General features: G+C 30.8%; 1 protein-coding gene across 2 annotated transcripts; it reads right to left on the reverse strand.

Moving 5' to 3' along the window:
- Window positions 1-240: 240 nt before the first annotated feature.
- LOC119610433 (probable Rho GTPase-activating protein CG5521) lies at window positions 241-23004 on the reverse strand. 2 transcript variants are annotated; one of them, XM_037965640.1, is made up of 7 exons: window positions 22136-23004; window positions 9649-9759; window positions 9067-9084; window positions 8368-8539; window positions 1930-7164; window positions 1668-1858; window positions 241-1604 (listed from the first exon to the last, which is right to left on the reverse strand). In XM_037965640.1, the coding sequence occupies exons 1-7, from the start codon at window positions 22239-22241 to the stop codon at window positions 1375-1377; spliced, it is 6063 nt and encodes a 2020-aa protein (XP_037821568.1). In that variant the 5' UTR covers window positions 22242-23004; the 3' UTR covers window positions 241-1374. The 2 variants fall into 2 exon arrangements, with proteins under 2 accessions (XP_037821568.1, XP_037821569.1); XM_037965641.1 differs by lacking the exon at window positions 9067-9084 and having other exon boundaries at window positions 242-1604.
- Between the last annotated feature and the right edge of the window lie 1266 nt (window positions 23005-24270).

Consider the following 24270-nt stretch of genomic DNA (forward strand, 5'->3'; position numbering starts at 1 on the left):
ATTTTGATTGAAAATATTCAGTGAATAACAAAATTGTTAAAATTGTTTTAAACAAACTCGAGATATTCAATTCTTTTCGAATATTTATTTTAAACTTATTTTAAACATTCGAATATTAAAAAAATACAATTTTTTTAAAACACTGAATAAGTTTTAAACATTTTGTAGTTTTTTTTATAAAAATTTTTATGTTCGAAAAAATTCGAAATTAATTTCGAAAAAGCAAAAATATTTCTATTTATATATTTTAATATTCTTATGTATTTTAAACGTTTTATAGGCTTTATATAAGGAATTTTGTAATGTTCGAAAAAATTCGAAAATATCAAAAAAATATTTATTTTTAAGAAACAATAAGGAAATTGTATAAAAACACAAAAAAAAAACGAAATTTAACGAAAATACGAAACAAAAAATTTTAATTCACACAAGATTTGCAAAAAAAAAAATTAATCCTCTGAAAATAAAATATTTAAATTTGAATTTCTTTAATAACAAAGAGTCATTTCGAAATATAGAATTTTAAATCTAAAATGCTTTTGAAACATTACTCCAGTTTCACTCATCTAATCCATAGTTTTCTCATTAAAATCTATTATTCCATATACATTCATATGACAACCACTTAAATCTTTTCTAAGAATGAGAAAAAAATTCATATTTAAAAGTTGAATTCTATAAAAAAAAATATCATTTTGTAATTAATTAAAAACAAATATTGTTACAAGACATTAAAAAAAATGAAGAGAGTTAAAAGAAATATTAATAAATTAAACTTATGCAAGAAAATAGTAATAGTAGGAGATTTAAATAAACAAAAATAAGAGAGAAATATTATAACATTAAAACAAATGTAGTAAATAACTAGAGATAAATAAATACTTTATATGATGTAAATAATTTAAATATAAATTTATAATATTTTTTATAATGTGTTTTGTGTTAAATTAAAAACAAACAAAAGTTAAATAAAAAACGAATAAATAATCATAAAATGCCTATAAAAGAAATGCGCTTCGTTGACTTTGCAGACATAATTATTATTATTTTTTTTTTTTTTAATTATTCAAATGCGCATTTTTATATATTATTTTGCTCACTCGTGTTATTTAAAAAAAAGGAATGAATTTGATTCGTTATTGATTGTTTGCAATATTGTGTATGTCTGTTTAAATATTTCTTAACTTTTAATAGCAATTAACTTTTTGTTTACTTTTCGCTGTTTTAAGTAGAATTATTTGTTGTTGGTTTGTTGTAACATTGTTTTGGAAACACTACATTTAATATGAGTGTTATTGTATTTATGTTTTTTCTTAATGTTAATGTTAATAATTATTAGTATTGGGGTCGTTCCTAGCTATAAAATACTATGTATTATTTAAATTTGCGCAATGGTAAAGTGGGACTCTCTGGTGGTGTGGTATGATTTCCCGTATGCAGACGTTTCGGTCCACCCTTAAAGGTGGAGCCTAGTTTTCGAGCACCTCTAGGTGAATTTGAAGAATTCATGGCTTCCATAGCTGCTGTCGAGGAGGCGGAAACAGAAGGCATTATACCCAAGGGAATTTCTTTCATATTTGCATCAATTGAAGCCTGTACCCAACCTATAAGATAAATTTAATTTAAAACTAAATTTAACAGTGTAACAGATCAAATTGTTTACTTACCCTTCACCGAAGATCGCTGATGATCAATTAAAGCTGCAGCCAATGGAGCTGAATTGTTGGTAGTATCTCTGAGAGTAGCATATGCAGACATGGGCATTGGATTGTAAATACGATTAGCAAAGTCCTCAAATGTAGTGCTCTCTTTATATCTAGAAGAAACACTATCTAAAGAACGATTTCGTTCTTCATAACTGAGGAATAAAGAGAAAACAAAACAATTTAATGAAAAACTATTCCATTTAAAAATAACCCAAAAACTTACTATTGCTGATATAAAGGTAGAGCAGCTCTTTTAGTGCGACTAGCATTAATAGCGGTTGCTCGTATCAATGTTGCCAGACAAGCACCACTAACCACACTCTCATTGGCCAAGGGACCAAACCATGGTACTTCCGGTTTACGATTGACCGTTACACGGAATAAACCATTCTTCAAGGGATACACCACAATAAGAACATCACAAAATTCTGTTGGCAAAATATCACGACGATAATCGCGCGAATGTTCGCTCCATACAATGTGCACTTCATCATTTCCCAAATGTCTGGTTTTAAGTAGAATTGCTTCAGGTGAATCTGAAGGCATGCGTGTGGCCACATGATAGATAACCTCTAAAAATGGTGTAGCATAATAGGGTGCCGTAGCACCGCAGCCTTGTCTTGGCAGACCACCCAAAAAACCGTTATGAGTCTCCAAATCTATTTCCCAACCCAAGGCGGAAACAAACATTTCATACATTGTGCTGCCACTGGCATTTCGTAAAATACTGTTCTTATCCTCCTGACCAGAGGCTACATAAATAACCGCCATCTTATGAGTTTCACGGCATTTTTGCAAGTCTACATTGCGCAATTCACGCAATAGCTTCTCGGTACGTTGCAGCAAATGAGTTCGGGAACGTCGCTCCCAACCTGCTAAGCCCAGATGAGAGAAGAGCAAGCGACAATATTGGAATGGTATTTCATTGCGACCATTCAAACTCGTTGAGTGGTAGGACTCAAAGGAATTGTGTGAAATTGGCTCGTGCATTGAATGCAGTGAACGCGTGTCGTGGCCAGCCACAATTGAGGGAGTTGAACTGCCAGGCAATGGCTGTTGTAAGGCTTGTTGATTGATATTAGCTACGAATTCCTGTTCCAAGGCTCGTTGATTCAATATCACTGATATAGCTTGGGCCTCAGCATTACTTCCCAGAGGAGAAGGTGCAGGTGCATTTAACTGAGCCACCGGGTAAGGTAAACACTCGGGGCTGGTATGTCCTATATAACCCAATAGATCGTCCAATTGATCTAGATCCGGTGCTAAATCCTTAGCTAATGGTAACTCGCCCAAAGGTCTATGTCTCAAAGTATGACGTGGTGGTGATATATCCATACCCTGCATTGAATGCATTAAGGAATCCATCGGTTGAACCTGATTGTAGCGATGAGAGTGTGCCGGACTATAACCTCTACAATCGATCGAGGAAGGTCCATAGCCATCCATCTTCGGGCATTCACGTTTCGGCTCACTGTACAATATAGAAGCATCCCAACAGGCCTTGCCATTCAAATCGCGCAGCAGAACTCGAACTTGTTTTTCGGCTGTCACCAAACCAGCAGTAACACCACCACCCGGCAATTTAAGCGTAGGCAATTCGATAAAACTGGCCACTAGACCAGGATTCAGCATAAACAATTGCATATTTTGAGCATGTAAAATTGAGGGCAATTCCACGGAATCCCGTCTTAGATCAGCACTATTTACGGAATTTTGTTGATTTCCTGCGGTCGTAACGCAACCATTATAACCATTCACATCATCTTGTTCCTCGACCATAGAACTTAAGCGTGCCGCTCCAATACCCATGGGAAAATGACCCAAATTAGTTACCAAGTGCATAGCCACAGCCTTAGCACACAGTCTTATTGCAGTTATGCAGGCTTGTATAGTTTCTGAAGTCTGGTAATTATCTTCGGGCAATTTACCATCATCGTGTAGATCATCGCTGGCTATATGCATATCAAAGTCATCGTCAGCTGTTAATTTTACCCTTTCATGTTTGGGTGCCCCGGAGGCGATTTGTAAGAGTACTCTTAGTACCATAAGGACCAAAGTATCTCCCCTATCATTAATCGGCTCCAGCATAATGGCTGAGGGGAAAGCCAAACAATATTCTCCTAAACATAACATTAAGGAAGTTAAAACCACCTTATCTGAATCTTTGGGATTTGTTACATTTTGTATTTCCAAGGCTTTACAAATAGCTGTGATTATTAATTGTGGCATTCGCTCAATTGAGGCCAATTCTCTTCCCCTTTCCATGCACAGCTTTAAAGAATCCACAGCTACCATAGCAATGGTGCGATGTTTAAATTGTAATGCTTGCAGCAAGACTTGTAAACCCTCTTTGATACGAGGATTGTAATATTGTCGGTGATCATCCTTTAATTGTTGGCCTTTAGAATGAGGTATAGCCTGTTGGAATTTTGAATTAGCACTGCTACCTCTGGCCGCTAGTGGATGTGACAATTTCATAAGAATCCATTGACCCAACTGTGACAAAGCAATGCATCTTGCCTTTGCAGAAGGCTCTCGACGTGCGCAGCGCAACACTATGTTTAAAATATGATCTTGTAAGTCTGCGCATTCCATTAGCTCAAATTGCTGGGGGGTGGGTTGTAGCAATGGACGTGGCAACAAAGTAGAAGGATAACATAACAGCGTACCCAATAAGGCAGCTACTTCAGCCCGGGGTGTCAAACGGCTAGCTTCCAAAGAAGTCAACAAAATAGCTGAAGCATGCACAATATCCAATAGCAGCAGAGTGTGTCCCGGCAGTAGTAAACTTAGAAATCTGGGGCCTTCTAGATATTTCAAAGCAGCATATATTAATTCGCGATCTTCTCCCGTCAATAAACGATGTAGAGCACAGTAGAATAAGGGCAGATGTTGCATGCCAGTTACAGCTCCATTGACAGTTAAAGTACACAACAATTGTACAGCCCATAGTTTGCCTCTTTTGAAAGACTTGTCTAGTTGTAATGCACCATAACACCAAGGAGCTACAATACCAATGGGTGGCACCAATGCTGGTGGTGGCGGTGTTTGTTGATTGTCTGTTGAAATGCCTTGATTTTGTTTGATTTTTATCAAATTCAGTGTCATGTCCAGTAAATGCTTGAAAACTTGAGCATGCAAATCAGTTTTGGGTATGCGATTTACATCGCCTAATGCACCCAACATACGTTTCCACATAATTGCTGTTGAATCGGGCAACCAACCAGTAGCTGTGCCACCTAGTATAATAGATCTTCGCTCTGTTTGGTAATTTCCCGAATTACCCTCACTTTCTCCCAGACTTCCGCCACTATCAACCGCTAGAACATCTATTTGAATTTGAGCATCTTTAATGGAACCTCCCTCTATGCCACTGCTAGCGGTAGGCGAAGGAGAGCGTGAATCGTCACTATCATCATCAGCGCCGTCTATGTCATCAATATCATCCTGATTGTGGGTATTTCTTCGAAACCTTCTCGATTTTCTCGAACGTTTTAAAGTGGCCAACGAGTCTAAAGACATAGCCCGACGCATATCATTATTTTGTGAGACATTGCAATTTAATTGAACATTTTCCAACAACTCCGGAGAATTGGAACTCTGATGTATCATGGTATTAAGAGAATTTTCCACACTAGAAGGTAAATTCGTGGGAGGCTTTAGATGTCGATGTTTTGTTCGAAATCTGGGTGTGCGTGGCATAGAAGGTAAACTACCCTCACTATAGCTACGGCTCATTATTGGTGTAACCGGATAGCGTTGGCCAACTGACAGCTTTTGACCTTGACCCACCGAACCACCATGTCTGCCAATTGTGGATTGAGAATTTTCCTCTGAACGACTGTTGGTAGAAGCTCTCTCCTGCTGATTTTGTTCTTTGTGCTCTCTATCTTTTGTTACCGAACCATTAGAAACCGATGATGTTTGTTGCCATACACCAGGTCTACGCCGTTTACCCTTCGATTCGGCCAAACGATCTAAAGGCAAATCTTGTAAGTTTAATGAGTAGACATAACGCGAAAAGACACGTGTTAAAGTTTGTATGGTCTTGTCCCATTCTATAATCAGTTCATCACGATGCGTTAAGGAGGTCAAGACAGTTAAAAACTTTTCCCATAATTGCACATTAACTGGCACATTAGTGTGAGCCCTTATCCAAGTGACTATGAGTGTTTGGAATATGGCTTGACCCAAAATGCCGCCTAAACTGGAACTTTTCGAAGCTTGTGGTGGATGCTGATGCAAAACCACCGATGTGACTTGCAGCAAAACTAATAATAATTGCTCCCAAGTTCTGGGATCCATAGGGGTATTCATAACCATAGTACGATAAACATTCAATACTTTCTTACAGATCTCGGTTTGTTCATGCAAAGGCGTTGAACGGTATTCTCGTGATTTTGTGGGAAAATATATGTTTAGGTTACTAGTGTTGACCAAAAATACATTGGCTGCATTGGTAACAAATATTTGTAAAATATTCTGAAGACCTGCTCTTACCCCGATGTTTTCCTTAGACATGGCTCCCACATAAGAGGGATTTCTTAAACGCAAATTTGATTTTGGTGTGCCACCGGCATTGGCATTATTTTGCTGTTGTTGCTGCTGCAAAGCTGTACCTCCACTTTCTTCTGGTTCCAAGAGAAAGGGTGGTGGAGTATTTCCCGTCATCCAGTCGCGATAGACAGCTATAGAACAACGTATAGCATCAATTTGAGCTTTCGAAGTAAAATTTAATAAAAATGCCTGGCGATAAACTTCATGTATGAAATTAACATTCTCTCTGGTGGCATACAGGACATCTCTTACAATTAGAGCCTGTTGATAAGCATGCAAACGCACATGATCTGCTGCCTCAGCTATATGAACATTATCCAAACGATGTTGCAGCAAACGCTCGTGAGTAAAACGTGACAACCAATTTATTAAGACCACCACACAAGGTGCCATTACCTCATCCTTTTTATTAATCGATCTCATTGTGGGCAAATCTAAACGCGGTTCATAGACCGACATATTAAAATCAAAATTGGGACAAAATACTGGTAGAAAAACTTCTTTGAAACGTTGCAGCAAAAATGCAAAAGCCTTGTGATCTTTTTGTGCATGATTATCGCGCCACTTTAAGCAGGCTGCCGTTTGTACCATACTATTGAGTAATATCTCTAGACCACTGGTCGGATCTGGGGGCGATGATTTCTCACTAGACGATGGTGGCAGTAGAGCTATTAACTCTGAACTTTGTACGGGATGTGAGTAGCTATCGTGAAATACTGATGTTGTACTGCCTTCCACTTTCATATTGGGATGATTGAGAAAATCTGCTGTATTGAATTCAACATCTGGACCTTGTATACCCTTCTGAGGGACTATAAGTCCGGGTATTAAATCGGCATACATGTTGTGAACATAGGCGGGAGCATTTTCACCCAGCGCCTGATACCAGAGGAGAAAGTAACTGTAAGATTAAAAAAGATAATTAGTAATTTAGGATGATACGGATTGTTTAATTTTATTTATTTAGTCTAGGTACTGAAATCTTAGGAAAAGGTTTCAGATGCAAATTCTTAATTGAAATTAATTTGGGTGAACTTTTGAAATCAAAAGTCATAAATATTACATCAATGTTAAACGAATTAAAATTTTTAGATAAAATTTAAATTAATCTATATTCCTAAAGTCTTTAAAACTATTTTAGAAATATGCTCTTTTCATTAATCTATTTGTATTTTCTTAAAATGTCTTTCCAGTAAAAATGTAATGCAAAAAAATGCCTTATGGTATACGCACAATTAGGACGAACGACGAATTTCATATAGTACGACGAACTAGTCGACAAAAATTCGTTGCGTAAATTCGTCGAATGGAACACAATCAAATTATTCGTACTGCGAATTCGTTTCAAAATTTGTTTGTTCGAAATTGGAAAAAGTAAGTATATTTTTGTGAATCTCCATGATTTTGAGATAATTTTAACAGCTTTAAAATTTATTCGAACATTATTTCGAAATTAGAAAATGTAAGAAATTGGCCTCGAAAAGAACTAAAATTATATTTTTGTGAATATCCCAAAATTTTTTCGAATATTACTTCGAATTTTCGAACTTAATTTTAAATATTCCAACATAGCATTGTAGAGTCATCAAGTGTACTCCAGACTGCCAAACTTCAGACAATTCGGGCCACGAGAACTGGTTTTAATGGCTTTAAAAAATTTTCGGACTTAAGTTCGAATTTTCGAAAATTGTATTTTTAGTTTTTATGACCCAGAGATTATTTTAAGAGCATACAAAAGTTTTCGAACATAACTTCGAATTTTCGAATATAATTTCGAATATTCGAACATAATATTGTATTGTCATTAGTTGTACTCACAATAGCCAAATTTCAGCAAATTCGGGCTACCGGAATTGGTTTAAAAACAATTTTCTCCAATTATTTCGTCGTTCGTCTGCGTAAGAAATAGAAATAATCCTATCGCATAGTTCGTTACGTACGACGAATTTCGTCATACGCATTGATTGTGTACATTTTCATATACCCAAGTGTGTTTTATTTCTGACGACGAATATTCGTTCCGAAAAATTCGACGTTCGTCCCAATTGTGCGTATACTATTAAGACTTCAACTAGAATACTTTTTGATTTAAATTACAACTTACCGCACTCCTTCCTTTCTCAATTTTGGCGAATTTCCCAAATGTAAGAGTTTGCCCATAATACGACTGAGTGAGTGACACTGCCAGCGTCGAGCCAGCAACTCTGGCAGTAAACATAGAATTTTCTCCAATAGCCATAGTGAACCGTCCAATTCTTCACGATGGGCTTTGTGAACTAAATGGAAACGTATGAACATAATAAAATTAGATAAATTTATAACACAAACAAAAATACAATACAAGTAATCTAAAATACTGATGAACATAAATAAATAAAAACATAACAAAGCGTAATACAAAACTACATTTAATAAAATATATTTAACAAAACAAAATATATGAAAACAAACTTTAAGGATATGAAAAGTGATGGAAAAGGAAATGTGTCTAAACAAAAACATAGTAAAATGCAATACACTGCTAAAATTTAGGGGTCAGTAAAGAAAACAAAACATAAGCATGCAAAATTTTGTTTTAGGATAACAGGATAAAGATTTAAAAAAATGAAAACATTAAAACAATGATCTTTTTCTTTTTGACTTGATGAAAACAAAACAATTAAGCGAATAAACGATGGCATAGTGAATGGCATTAATTTAAAATTTTGTTTTTGTTGTTGATATTTTTCGTAGTTTTTTTTTTATTGTTATTATTATAGTGGTAATAATCAACCATACAATATAATAATTAAGTCAAACTTACCAATGTGAAACGGAAGTTCTGCCATAATTTCAAAAAATGTTTGTAGTACAAAGAGAGAGCAGAGCGGTAGCAAAAAGTGCATTATTGTTTTGATTTTTGGTTTGGCACAAAGAAATTTAACAATTAAACATATAAAAATATTAGGATTTTATTTTAAGAATTTATTGTTTGTTGTAGGTTTTTTTTTATTTTGGATTTCATAGGAAGTAGTAGGTTACAACAATTACACAACATATACATTTATAAATAAGTATAAAGAAAGAGTACAACAAATAATAACAAATATAATTTTTTTTGGGGAGTTGGTTTGAAATTATACAAAAATAATATAATTTATTAACAATTAATAAAAATCTTTAAACGTATTAAAAGAAATTTATATAAAAAATGTATATCTTCTAAAAATTAAGAAATTAACAGAACTATCACAGAATTCCATTCGAATTATTTCAGTAACAACAACTTTTCAAAATGAAATTACTTTTAATTTTTAAAGTTGTAATTTGGTATTTCTGGAATTCTGTGTTAGTTCTGTTAAATTTAAAATAAATTTAGTTTTTTATACATTTTGTCTTTAATTACCTTTTTGTTTTAAATTTGCTTCCGCTTGTATGAATGTGTCATAGAGTATAAAATAAACATGGCTAAAATTTGTTTCGAATAGGGACTTGGCATCTTCATGATCCACATTATCTGTAAGAAAATACAAATTTGTTAAGATTACAAAATTTTATTAATATCTTAATCGTGGTAACAAAAAAAACTATTTACATTATTAATCGGTGATTGAATCATTTCTATAAATTGTTTGTAATAAAGATAGCAATGACATTAAATGTGTTAATATATTTTTGTGGCGTTGTTATCACCCCTTTATATAGAGAATAAATAAATACAAAATAAGTAAAATAACAATTACACCATATAGACAAGTTTATTTTTATTCTTAACAATAAAAATGTATGAAATGTCGCAGCCGTTAGACAAAACAAAAAAAGTATTTAATAAATAAAATAACACTTTTTGTGTTTAAATGTTATTTGTATATTTTTTTTTGTTTTGCTGTTAAATTGTTTTTAAATTTAATATTTTGTTATTAGATAAGAAAATTAAGAAATAATCCACTTATTTCGAAAATATGTTTCCCATTTACTATAAATATAATAGTTTAGTTAAGGAGGGTATTATACGTTTGTGCTGATGTTTGTAACGCATACAAATATTGGTCGTATACCTTAAAGTATACCGATCTCAGAATCACTTTCTGACATGTCCGTCCGTCCGTCTGTCCGGCTGGCTGTCCATGTAAACCTTGTGCGCAAGCTACAGACCACAATTTTCAAGAGATTTTGATACAATTTGGACCATACGAGGTTTTCGACAAAAGGACGATGAAAATGGTTGAAATCGGTCCATTATTTCACCTAGCCCCCATACAACCTTACCTTCCGATTTAGAGTTTTTAACTCATAACTACTTACATCAAATATACTACGTCAAATATATCTCACCAAAAATTGACACAACTAAGTTCTATATAGGCATAAATGACCATGTCAATTTTTATAATGACCGGCCGTCGTTTGCCCTAGCCCCCATAAAAAGCCCCCTTTAAAACATAACTTAAACGTCAAAAAATTTACTTATAACCATTAGTATCCCGATGAAATTCAGCACAACTAACCTTTATATAAAATTACATTCGTCTTCCCAATTTGTTGAGGATCGGCCCATATTTGACCCTAACTCCCATATAAAGCCTCTTTTAGAAATTTAGTTTTTCATCAATAAATTGCTTAAATATATCGGAATTAAGGTAAAATTCAACATAAACGTTTCTGTATGAAAAATAAATAATTTTTAAAATATACCCATGGTGTAGGGTATCATATAGTCGGCCATGTCCGACTATACTTTCCTACTTGTTAGATTTAAATTGTAGAAATATTGCAAATAGATTTAGAAGTAAAAAATTCTTACAAAAATATTTGGAAGATAAATTTTTGTTTTTGATTGCTAATACCACTTTTTCTTCCAAAAATTTAATATTCGAGCTTTTAATCCTTCTTTGGACTATCATCTACTTTGACATACAACTTTTGTATCCGTAATATCAAGTATTGTGTACGAAGTCGTTTTCGCCTGTTTTTCTTCATGTGGCGATATTTTGCCAATACAAAACTTCTAGACTTAAAGATAATTTAACAAAATTTACTAAGAAATGACAGATAGTTCAAAACTATTTCTAACTTTAAAAGGTTTAGATTGTTAAAAGGATATGCCTTAGTATATTATTCCCGAAATATGTATTCAAATATCAAATGCTTTTAAATTTTTCTTCAAGTTAAAAACAAAACTTTGCAATATCAAGTCAAACCACATCCAATGGTTCCATGAACCCTTTTACCAAGTATACAAAGTTATAGTTATAATGAAATTAACACTTTATAATTGTTTAGCAGTGGTACGTTTATTATATTTAGTATATATTCTTATTCTTGTACTTTTTAGCTTCTTCTCTGGGGCTAATCAAACGGTATATGTAAAGGTATTAACATTACAAACTATAATTTACTTTAAGCAAAGACGGACGGCCATAACGTAAACGTTAATGGATGAATATTATGAAGTAAGAAAAACAAATAGGGTTTTTGATATTGGCCATAATAGTGTTTAGATAGAATTAAATGTGACAACTGGTTCAATAGTGTGTTTCTCTTGGCATTAATGGTGCCATTAGTAGTTCTGCACAAGCGGTCTTGGACATCATTCTGTATTTGTCACCAATAAAACATTTAGTAGCAGCTGTGGCGGCTAGGAATCCATTCAACTGTCACTATTCTAGGTTGATATTCGGGAGAATCCGTGACATTATGAACCATTGTAGAATTGATGTGAGGGCTACCAAGATACTTATATGACTAAATAGACGCAGTCTGTGGATTCTGATAGGGTTACTAACGAGGCTTTGCTTAATTAAGGGACTTTATCAGTAAGTGGGACTATTACAGGTTATACAAAGATGCAAAAGAACTAGAGACGACCCAGCGTATTATTTTCCACTGTCCTAGTAAACAGAAGCATAGTTTGAAATAGCTAAGAAATAGGTTTCATGACGAACTGAGGGAAATTGTAAGAATGAACCCTCGCAGTCTACTAGTTTTTATTAGGGGAATTAGTCATTTTTTTGACTTTATTTTGGTTTTATAGTGAGACCCAGATTCTCTCACATTTCTTTCTTTATAAAATCGACTCGTCAAATCTTTTGGGTTGAAAACCCAGGCATCATCAAACTTGAACTATTTCCAATTATTTGTTTTTGGTGTAGGTTAAGTATATTTTGACCTAGAATACTGTGAGAAATTTATCAAATTAATTAACCATCAACTATTCCGTAAGGATATAAATAGCATACAAAAAATCCTTATACTTAAATCAACATGAAAAGCCCTTTTCACATAGTCCAAAGATTTATTCCGATAATTTATTAGCAAAACGCAAACCCTTGCAAGAAAATAAAAACACATTAATTTCTTTATACATTTTCCATCTTCTTTGAATACCAAGAATATGTTTATTTTTTATTTATATTTTTACTAAAAGTGTGATTGCCAACGAACGAATAGGAGAAATGTAGACAAGTTTTATAATTTTATATTTCCTTTGCTTCTTACCACAATTAGTAACATATAACTGCGTTTATGTTCTTTCTTTTTTTTTTAAGATTCATAATATTTTTGCTACGTTTTTTTTTTCATGCTTTGCATTTATTTGTATTATAAAATTGTTTAGTCTTATAGTATAGAGTACTACATCGAATGTAAAGCCAAAGAGTAGTTTGAATAATAATGATAAGTCTGTGGAGGTTCTTGGGCAAAATATAATCACATACACACACATAAAAATTCGTTTATAGAATCGCATACATTTTCACATTCATAAAAATAAACTTGAATTTCACATGAGTATTATTTGTAAGTTATTGTTAAATATTTATCATTTGGTAGCAAGCCAGTCAGTCAGTCAGCCAACCACACATGTATGAATTCTTTCCTGCAGTATCTGAACTACATAGAATCGGGCTTTTTAGGTTGTTAACATGTTTATGTTTAAATAGAATTGTTAATGATTTTGTTGTATTTTTTGTGTTGTGTTGTTATCAATTTTTGAACTGCTAACAAATGTGTTTATATAAATGTTAACAAAAAGCAACAAACAGTAACAGCAAACATTAAGCTACACTACTGATAATAGTAGTACCCTAGGGTAGATTAGTAAGTTATCATCACACATTGGTAGGAATATAGGACACTGATTCATTAAAATTCTGGGAAATTTCAATACAATGTTTAATGATTGAATTTAAAGTATAGTTTTGAATATATGTACATATGTATTTACTGTATATAACAAGTGATGGGGTTTTTTATAAGAGATCCGCTGAAATGTTTTATTTCATAAAATATTTTAATAATAAAATTTCGAATCATTAAAATTAAAAAAGTTTTAACTTTTAATCGGAAATACGCATGAAAACTTCAAAATTGAAATGCAAAAGTAGTATGAAATTTCGCATACTCGAAATAAATTGGATCTTATAGAGAAAATATGCATTAGTCGATCATATGTAGATGAAGTTGTATACCAGAAAGTGCAGATATTTTAGATTAGATTCGTAATTTAAAGTAATATCAATGTATCTATCCTATCTATCTATCTATCTATCTACTTATCTATCTATCTATCTATCTATCTATCTATCTATCTATCTATCTATCTATCTATCTATCTATCTATCTATCTATCTATTTATCTATCTATCTATCTATCTATCTATCTATCTATCTATCTATCTATCTATCTATCTATCTATATATCTATCTATCTATCTATCTATCTATCGATCTATCTATCTATCTATCTATCTATCTATCTATCTATCTATCTATCTATCTATCTATCTATCTATCTATCTATCTATCTATCTATCTATCCTATCTATCTATCTATCTATCTATCTATCTATCTATCTATCTATCTATCTATCTATCTATCTATCTATATGTATATGAATAGATTAGTTAATGAACTTAAACTTGGAAGTTAACAAATTCTCATATGCAGCCCTGTCTTTAAATACATCCGCACTTCCTACTCTTTACAGTAGAAATCAGCCTTAACATTTATAGAATTAATTGAGAAAATAAAACTTGGTGTCTATGATCGCTCTTCGGAACTTTCCGATCAATCTAATATTATTTGTAACAAACATATTGTAAACCATAGAAATGTTTCAAACCCGGATCAAAGTTGATGACAGTTATACTTTAAGTTCATCCATTTATCAAAGGTTTATAGAACAAATTTTGTATGAAAAATTGATTTATAAACCTTTGATAAAAGTTTATAAATAAAAGCATTAATACACGGTTTTTAGATCTTGCAACGTTGTCAGTAAAATGTGCAGAAAATGTCTAACAATCGTGTGAACTTAAAATTTTTCTTTTGCAACGTTATCAGAAATAGCATTACTGACAATGTTACAAGACAACATTTGTAAGTTGACACCCTAAATGGGTCGACAGCATTTGTACTAAGACCTCTGCCTACTTTTTGGTCAGAAGAGTGTCCACGGACATATGTAGATTTATAGCAGCAAACTAGAGATCAATTATAAACTAAGTTGATTTTGCCAAAGTTCCCTAGCTAACAACTAGAAGATGATAAATATATGTATATTCAACATAAGAAAACATTAAATACATTCTTCGAAAGAACAATTTATTTTTTGCTAAAAGAATTATATATTATTAATGGACAAGGGAAACCCTAATAATAAATCAACCATTAATGCGGTGTAGTATATGAAATGATCGTTAATGACCGACTAATGTTTTTGAACAACTTTTTTAGTGTTATTATTGTTGATTTGTTTTTATTTATTTATTTCATATTTATCAACAATTTGTCTTTAATTTCTTTTATATATGTAGGTATAATAAATACAACATTATTCTGGTAGTTTAAATTTTTTCTTTTTGGATTTCAAATGTATTCGTGGTTGTATGCGAGTATTTTTGTTTTTATGGTTACATGGTTTTGTTAATTTCATACAATTTATTTGCAAATAAACATGTTCATGTGTAAGTCAGTCAGTCAGTTAGTTAGTTAGAGAGCCAGCCAGAAAGCTAGTCAGTCAGACTCAGTCACTCTATGAACAAGTATTTTTTTATTATTATTATTAGGTACCGGTGGTTTTGGTTGTTTATTTTTAAACTTTTATGTGGGCGAAAAAGTTGTTTCGTGGATTACCCAAGTCTTTCATGACTTATCAGCAATTCGACTGATGATCATAGACGATCATTTGTACATAATTGCAAATAATTGTAACCCTATTCACAATAAGAAATTCAATATCTTATTATGTATAACGATAAATATATGTACATAGGAAAAATACTATAAAATATATAGAACTTTTTACTGCTAAACGATTTACATTTCAGATTTTAAGTAAAAAACGTATTCTATTTATAAGATCTACAGCAAAAAATCCAATTCTAAAAGTATGGAATAATTACTTTTTAAATATCAAGAAGTATGCCAGTACAACAAATTATGTATTAATGTACAATCTGATAAGAATAATAAAAATTTTGATTGATCTATAACTTAAAATGAAAAGACTAATTCCCCTAACCAATATAATAATAAAAAAAATTTATTTTCAAAAAATTCAAATAACCAACAAAATGAAAACGGTTTAAACTTGACTCTGAATCATCATTGAAGTATATGAAATGGTGTTATTTTAGCATGTAGTGGTTACAAATTTGAGGTTTGCTAACTCTCAGCTGTTGACGCACTTTTCTCTTTAGTTTATTTTATTAATAAATAAAAAACATTATAAATAATGTAGAAAATTATATTAGTAAAGATTTGTTTAAAATATTATGATCATTTTTTTTTTTTTTCATAAATTTATTTATTTATTATCAAGAAATGTATTATTTATCGCTCAAACATACATACGTTAAAAAATAAATTTTGTTATCGTGTCGAATTTCGATGATAAGTTAGAATTATTTTTAATGGGGCATAGAATTTCGTAACTCTTTTAAGTAATTGGGTTACTAGACAATTTTTTTGTTTTTATATTTCAACAGAGCTGTCTTAATAGTCTTTAATTATAAAGCACTCTGCTTAAGGTATTTGTCAGGTAATTTGGCAATTAAATGGTTTAAAAGATACAAGACAAATATTTATAAACTTTTAAGTAAAGTTAATTATGTTTAAATTTAAGTTAATTATTATGAAAGTTTACATTTTTTAAACGTTTTAAGAGATCTTTTGTTTCCAACAGAATTTAGGTTTTCTTAAAGTAACTCTATAGAAATAAATTGCTATAACACAGTAGTCATTATTAGCGTTTTATTTAAATTAACTTTAAATCTTTTATTATAATTATTAACTTTTTCAAATAAATAATAATTAAAAAGTATCATTTACAGCCGTTTAAAAAGGCTTTAGAAATTTTGATTTCTATTTTAAATTCTTACAAAAATTCAATTCATTTCTCTTTCATATGGTAATTTCTTTAACAAAATATGTATATGATTTTGAAAGTGTTATTGTCTATGTTTATTCATTTCATTCTATCAAATCTGATGCAAAATAATTTAGTATTATAATTAGAAAAGACCAAAAAGAAAAGGTAGGTAAGGATCAATTATTATGGTCAATTATGGACCGATCAAAATTGTAGTTGGTATTGCGTTTTCTATTGATATAATACTTGAAAAGAAACTGTGAAGAAAGCCCTAAAATATGGAGACGTATTTCACACCGCTTTTGACAGGTTCAAAAATGCAGATTGTCGTTCTAATTAAACATTTGACAGATCTGACATATAATTAATATAAGTTGACCCCAACAAAAACGGACCATTTCCAAAGCTGGACTATAACCGGGAAGATAGACTACCGTCTCCTCTTCATCCTTATGACCAATACTACATTACCTAATTGAGGCTTTTAAAGACTAAGAAGATAGATAGATAGATAGATAGATAGATAGATAGATAGATAGATAGATAGATAGATAGATAGATAGATAGATAGATAGATAGATAGATAGATAGATAGATAGATAGATAGATAGATAGATAGATAGATAGATAGATAGAGATAGATAGATAGATAGATAGATAGATAGATAGATAGATAGATAGATAGATAGATAGATAGATAGATAGATAGATAGATAGATAGATAGATAGATAGATAGATAGATAGATAGATAGATAGATAGATAGATAGATAGATAGATAGATAGATAGATAGATGGATAGATAGATATAGATAGATAGATAGATAGATAGATAGATAGATAGATAGATAGATAGATAGATAGATAGATAGATAGATAGATAGATAGATAGATAGATAGATAGATAGATAGATATATAGATAGATAGATAGATAGATAGATAGATAGATAGATAGATCGATAGACAGGTAGATAGATAGATAGATAGATAGATAGATAGAGTAGATAGATAGAGATAGATTAGATAGATAGATAGATAGATAGATAGATAGATAGATAGATAGATAGATAGATAGCTAGATAGATAGATAGATAGATAGATAGATAGATAGATAGATAGATAGATAGAGATAGATCGATAGATAGGATAGATAGATAGATAGATAGATAGATAGATAGATAGATAGATAGATAGATAGATAGATAGATAGATAGATAGATAGATAGATAGATAGATAGATAGATAGATAGATAGATAGATAGATAGATAGATAGATAGATAGATAGATAGATAGATAGATCGATAGACAGTAGATAGATAGATAGATAGATAGATAGATAGATAGATAGATAGATAGATAGATAGATAGATAGATAGATAGATAGATAGATAGATAGATAGATAGATAGATAGATAGATAGATAGATAGATAGATAGATAGATAGATAGATAGATAGATAGATAGATAGATAGATAGATAGATAGATAGATAGATAGATAGATAGATAGATAGATAGATAGATAGATAGATAGTAGATAGATAGATAGATAGATAGATAGATAGATAGATAGATAGATAGATAGATAGATAGATAGATAGATAGATAGATAGATAGATAGATAGATAGATAGATAGATAGATAGATAGATAGATAGATAGATAGATAGATAGATAGATAGATAGATAGATAGATAGTAGATAGATAGATAGATAGATAGATAGATAGATAGATAGATAGATAGATAGATAGATAGATAGATAGATAGATAGATAGATAGATAGATAGATAGATAGATAGATAGATAGATAGATAGATAGATAGCTAGATAGATAGATAGATAGATAGATAGATAGATAGATAGATAGATAGATAGATAGATAGATAGATAGATAGATAGATAGATAGATAGATAGATAGATAGATAGATAGATCGATAGATAGATAGATAGATAGATAGATAGATAGATAGATAGATAGATAGATAGATAGATAGATAGATAGATAGATAGATAGATAGATAGATAGATAGATAGATAGATAGATGTGTTCTATGTGGATCGATGTTGGACCATGTTGGACCACATCATTCCACATCATCGTGTAAGTATATTCACTCGAACAACAGAGAAGTCTTCGAGAACAAATGGTAATGTAGAGAAAACAACTATCAGGGACATAATAGCAGTTTGGCAATCAGTATAAATTCTGATATCCCTGTTGGATATCCGATAGTACCTCAGCCAATTTGACGCCCTCTGGATCGCTTATATTTCAGCTTTCAGGATACTATAATCAACATTTAGTCTAAATGAGATTTTAGTTCCAAATTTCTCAATAAAGATGCCTCCACCAACACCTTTCACACGGAAGTAATTTGTAGATAGAAGCAGGAGACTCCGAAGAGATGTGATATGAGGACTGCCTCGGAAGAGGCAGTTCCCTTGATTGCTGCATCCTCGGTTCCGGGATGCAGTAATCAAGGGAATGAAGGGGTTGCGGTATAAGATCAACGATTTTCGCATTACCCCTAGAACAAGTGTTCCATTTGCCATTAAAACTTAATCAGTGCGTTATTTGAATTTTGTTAAAAAAAAAAATCTTTTTTTTTAGAAAACAAATGACATTTAAAGAAATCATCTCATCATAAACACCAAAGTTATAAATATTTTTAAAATAATTTTGAATCATAACAAAAAAATATTTTTTTTGCTAAATTATGTAAAAAAGTTACATCCTATAGAGTTTAAACATTTAACTCTTAGATCATTTCCGCAGACATCATTATTAAATAAGGATACTTTAATACATAAAATAAAAACTATTAAATCTACATACTACTTCCTGTTCTCAGACAAACTCTACATCCATATTTATTAATATACATATGTATGTATATAAAACAAATTACATTTGTAGTAGTTGTAACTAATATTTATTGTTATTGCAGACAAAACAAAATCGTGTACATACAATACATAACATACCTATGTATATTTTGCATAAATTATATATTTGTATGTGAATTGGTGTGAAAAATTATTTAAAATTTACGAATTGGAATAACAAAAACCATTTGTTTGCTGCTAATATGTATATAAACAAAAAAATGACAACAACAAAAGCGGTTAAAACAATAATAAGTACAAAAAAATATATAAAAATTTAAAAAAATAAATATTTAACAAAAAAATCAACTGGAGGGAAATCAAATATAAATAATATTGAAAATAAAACAAAAACAAAATTAAAGCACATATATGCAAAAAACCAAAAAGTAAAAAAATTCAAATCAATTAACAGAGTAACAAAGAAGAGAAGAAACATAATGTAAGAAAATATAAAATATATCAATTAGAATACTTTATTAAAAAAATTATTTAAAGAAATGAGTTAAAAAAAAATACAAATATTTCAAGAATTTTGAAAACTACTTTCGCTTGGCCCAAATCAATTTACTTGTGGAAATTATAATATTTCACTCTATAACTCAAACACTTAGAACTCGTATTTGGCCAAGAGCACAAAGCAATTGTATATAGAATTCATCATCAGAATACGTATGATGGTGGTATTATTATTTAAACAAAACCAACTACAATAATGTGTACTAAGAGTACACAGCAATTGAAATTATTAACAAAATATAAAAAAAAAAAATTATAAAAGAGGCAAAATATCGTATTGAAATAATTTTATTCAATTTCTTTTTTAAACATACAATTTTATAGGAATATAATATGGATATAAGTTTTTTTTTTTGTTGTAGGCAGATTTAGAGTGGTTGTCATTGATTTGCCAAAGAGAGTTTGTTTTTATTTAATGAATCTAAATAAATAAACAAATATAAATATAAAATAATAATGAACAGAGTATGGGTACATAGAACCCACATGGTAAAACTAAAGTACGCAAATAAAGTTGGTGATATAGTTTATTGGGGAAATACCAGAGATTTCAAGGTTAACTTTAAATAAATATCCGATATTAAATAGATGTCATTAGAGTATTAGGAAAGCTGAAAAAAAGATATTTAAATTACTAGGAATTTTAATACTTAACCTAGTTTTAATCGAAAAAAATGTGTTTTTTACTGACGAATTAAAATATAAACAGTTTGAATTGGAACAGAGAGAAAGGGATCCGACCAATATTATAAACTAACAACTTCATTTTGTAAAATGAATCTTCATGCGTTGAAATTTTGTATTTTCATAAAAATTTTTAAAAATAAAAACACTATTTATATGGAAATTAAATGAAGTTAGCGGAAGGCGTTCACAAAATAACCCCTAAGTCCTGTTATCCATTTATAGAACGACCCACAAGGAGATATAACGCTAAAAAAAAACCAAAGAATTTTAGAATTCAATTGGTAGAAGCTGTTCAATTACGGAAACAGTTTCTCCAGCGTTCTTTTAAAAAGTATAGTCGAACATGCCCGAATGTATGATTCCTTATACTATTAGAGTGGATTTCGGAAGGATTCTACGTGGGCTTTGGGTCAATTATGTGCTCTAGTAAGCTTAAAACTAGTAGTTTTTAGCGCATTTTTGGCGACGAACTACTTTTGTTTTTGAACCCCATAAAGCTTGATGGATGGTTTTATGTTCCTATAAAACTTATTCCTATCGAATTTCATGACGATATTAATATTCATATGATAATTATGGAAGTTAATTACGTCAATTACAAAAACCGGAAGTTCTCCGATTTATGTAAAAATTACTTGAGCCATATTTTACAAAGATACTTGTGTATTTATCAGAATTATGATCTAAAAAGCACAAGTTGGAGGGTCCAAAATAACGAACCGATTTCAAGCAGTCATAGACTTAGTACTTGGCTCAAAAGCAATCTTTGTGCCAAATTTCCTTAAATTATATTAAAAATAGAGATCTGTGTTTGATAAAAACGTTTACACGGAGATAGGGACATACGGTTGGACAGACATTGTTAAATTGACTCAGAAAGTTATTCTGAGTCGACTGTTATACTTTAAGGTGGGTGGAGGACTATCTGCAACTTCCACTATAATGGTGTAGGGTATAAAGTCAGAATAGTCGGTCATTCTCAATCATATGATACACTTTGATTTAAAGTTTTCAATAAATTCTGAGAGAAAATGTCTATGGGAGTTCTGTGATCGATTTAAATCAAAATCAATGGGGTTCATTCACTAACCAAAAAAGTAAATTACTAAAATTACAAACTGTAGTTTTATTACCAGGTTTACCATAGACAGACAAACGGAGAATCACTATTAAATCGACTCAAAATGTTTAGGGATTGTTGATTAAATATACATTCTAAAGTTCTTGGATACAACTGAGAAAATAAACAAAAAGTATTAATGAATAAATAGCTATCACACAGCAGCTGGTAATGGTCATAGTAGTGGTTACACCCACTCGCTCATCACCGGAATTGAAATGAACTTGAATTGCAGAAATTGTATCATAAATTGAGAACAAGTTTGTTGAATTGTTTAAATAATTAATAAACATAAGTTAATATTTACCTAAAATAGTACGTAAATGACGTAAACGTGATGCTGAATCCTTTTTGCAATCCTGCAATTTCGCAGTGGATTTTTTAATATCGGCATGAGATTTTTTAGTAAACATTATATTTGTTTATTTAGATAATTGTGTATTTTGATGTTGTTATATATCTTTTATTAGGTATTTTTAAACTTGTTTATCATTTTCTGTATTTTCTTTTTCGTTTTTATTGGTATTTGGAGTAATTAATAAGATTTTCTTTTTTATAACAAATATTCACACTTCTTTTTGTTGTTGGTAACTATTGTACATATTTTTAACGTTATTGCTGTTGTATATCATAGCAATAATAATAATAATAATAATAATGTTATTGTTGTAACGTCTCTGTTGATGATGACGAATAACTAACTCCCGCGACAGGTGCCTTCTTAACTTTTTCTCCACTACAGCCCCTTTGTATTTGTGCTGCTGCAGCTACTTTTTGACTCCATTAAAAAATATTTATTGTTGTTATTATTGTATTAGTTGTTGTGGCTGTAGTATGGACGGCAGTGGCAAAAATTTAATGTTTTTTTCACTACTCTGCGTTTGCTTTCGTGGTTTTCTTTTTTTCATTTTGCATTCTTTTGCCCGTTTTTTTTTTTCTTCTCTTTTTTTCACTTACAAACACCTTACAATTATATTTTTTAAAACAATTTTTTGGCTATTTATATTTGGATTTTCTTCTGTTACTTTATTTTTCCATAAACTTTAGCACTTAAATTGTATTTTTCTGCAAAATTTAATAATTTTCTTGACTATTTTACTATTGAAAAATCGTTGTAAAAATTCTTGTTTCATGCGTTGTAAAAAAAATAATAATTGTGTTGGTGAAAACTGTTGACGTTTCTGAATTGTGTCAGAGTTGTATTGTTGAGGTAGTATTAAGGTGTAATATTTGAGCAAAAGGTAGTAGAATTTGCTGCCTATTTTTGCAATTGTTATTTTGTTTACGTATAAGGTGAAGGAAAATATACGATAATTAAGTGTTGGAAAGTTTTTAAAAGTTCTGAACTTGCATTAGACGTTAGAAATGGACTATTGCTTTTAATTTTAAAAATTAAAATAATATAAATAAAGTGTTTTAAATCTAACAATTTGTTCAACACAATTTGGATTTGTGTCCACATGTGGCAAAGGAAATCTCAGAAATTATCCCAGGGTCTTAATTATGATGCAGGGGACCCATGTTGGTATTGGTATATATTTTTTAACTTGTAATTTGTTGGCGGTGGATTAAAACACTCAACATGCCAGGTAAACCCCCGTTGGTTCGGAGAGAGCCCTCCAATTGACCGATACCTTTATATGGGAAGTTGGAGCCTCGAACAATTAATCAAAAGTATTATTTGGTCTCTACCAATTTAATCAAACATAATTTAATCAAACATAAAAAGCAATTAATGCATACAACGCATAACTTGGTGCGAGTAAGACGTAGCTCTGTCGAAAACTTGGCAACAAACACAAGCCTGATCGTCCTTAAGAAATAATGGCGATGACGCGAGAGTTTTTCCCCAACTCAGACCTCAATTACTGACTGAGTATTGGTATAACTAAATAAATATAACGTATTGGTACTGGGTAGCAGTTTAATCTTTGGGACTGGGAACTTTTTCCTACTAAAATTAAACTTTTTTTTCGAATATACCAGAATCTTAGGAATTAGGATAAAGTTTAATAAAAATGCCATGTTATAGCAAAAATAACATTTTAAATAAAACCATAACTGGTAGAAATCATTTATTGGTCGACTAAGCCCGACTAGGCTTTGATTTTGAACTGCATTCAAAAAACCATTACACTGGGGACTACTGTATTAATTGACAAACTTAATATTTAACTGTAAAATTAACCAAAAAAGCAACAACAAAGGGAACCTTACTCAATTTGAATATGTACTACATACAACTAAGATGGAAGCATTACTTTCCTCAAAAAAAAACAAAAGATTAAAATATACTCTCTAAACTCTCTGACGTACATACATACATATGTATGTATTCACATGTATATAGCTAATGACTGTGACTTAAAGTTAAAACTTGTTTTTGGAGGTTTTCCCTAAAACCCAACAAAATCAAATCTAATAAATCATTTTTCAATACTT

The sequence above is a fragment of the Lucilia sericata genome, unplaced genomic scaffold (genome assembly GCF_015586225.1).
Source record: "Lucilia sericata isolate MDLA Ls3-8-SP2 unplaced genomic scaffold, ASM1558622v1 Contig001193F_arrow, whole genome shotgun sequence".
Lineage (NCBI taxonomy): Eukaryota > Metazoa > Arthropoda > Insecta > Diptera > Calliphoridae > Lucilia > Lucilia sericata.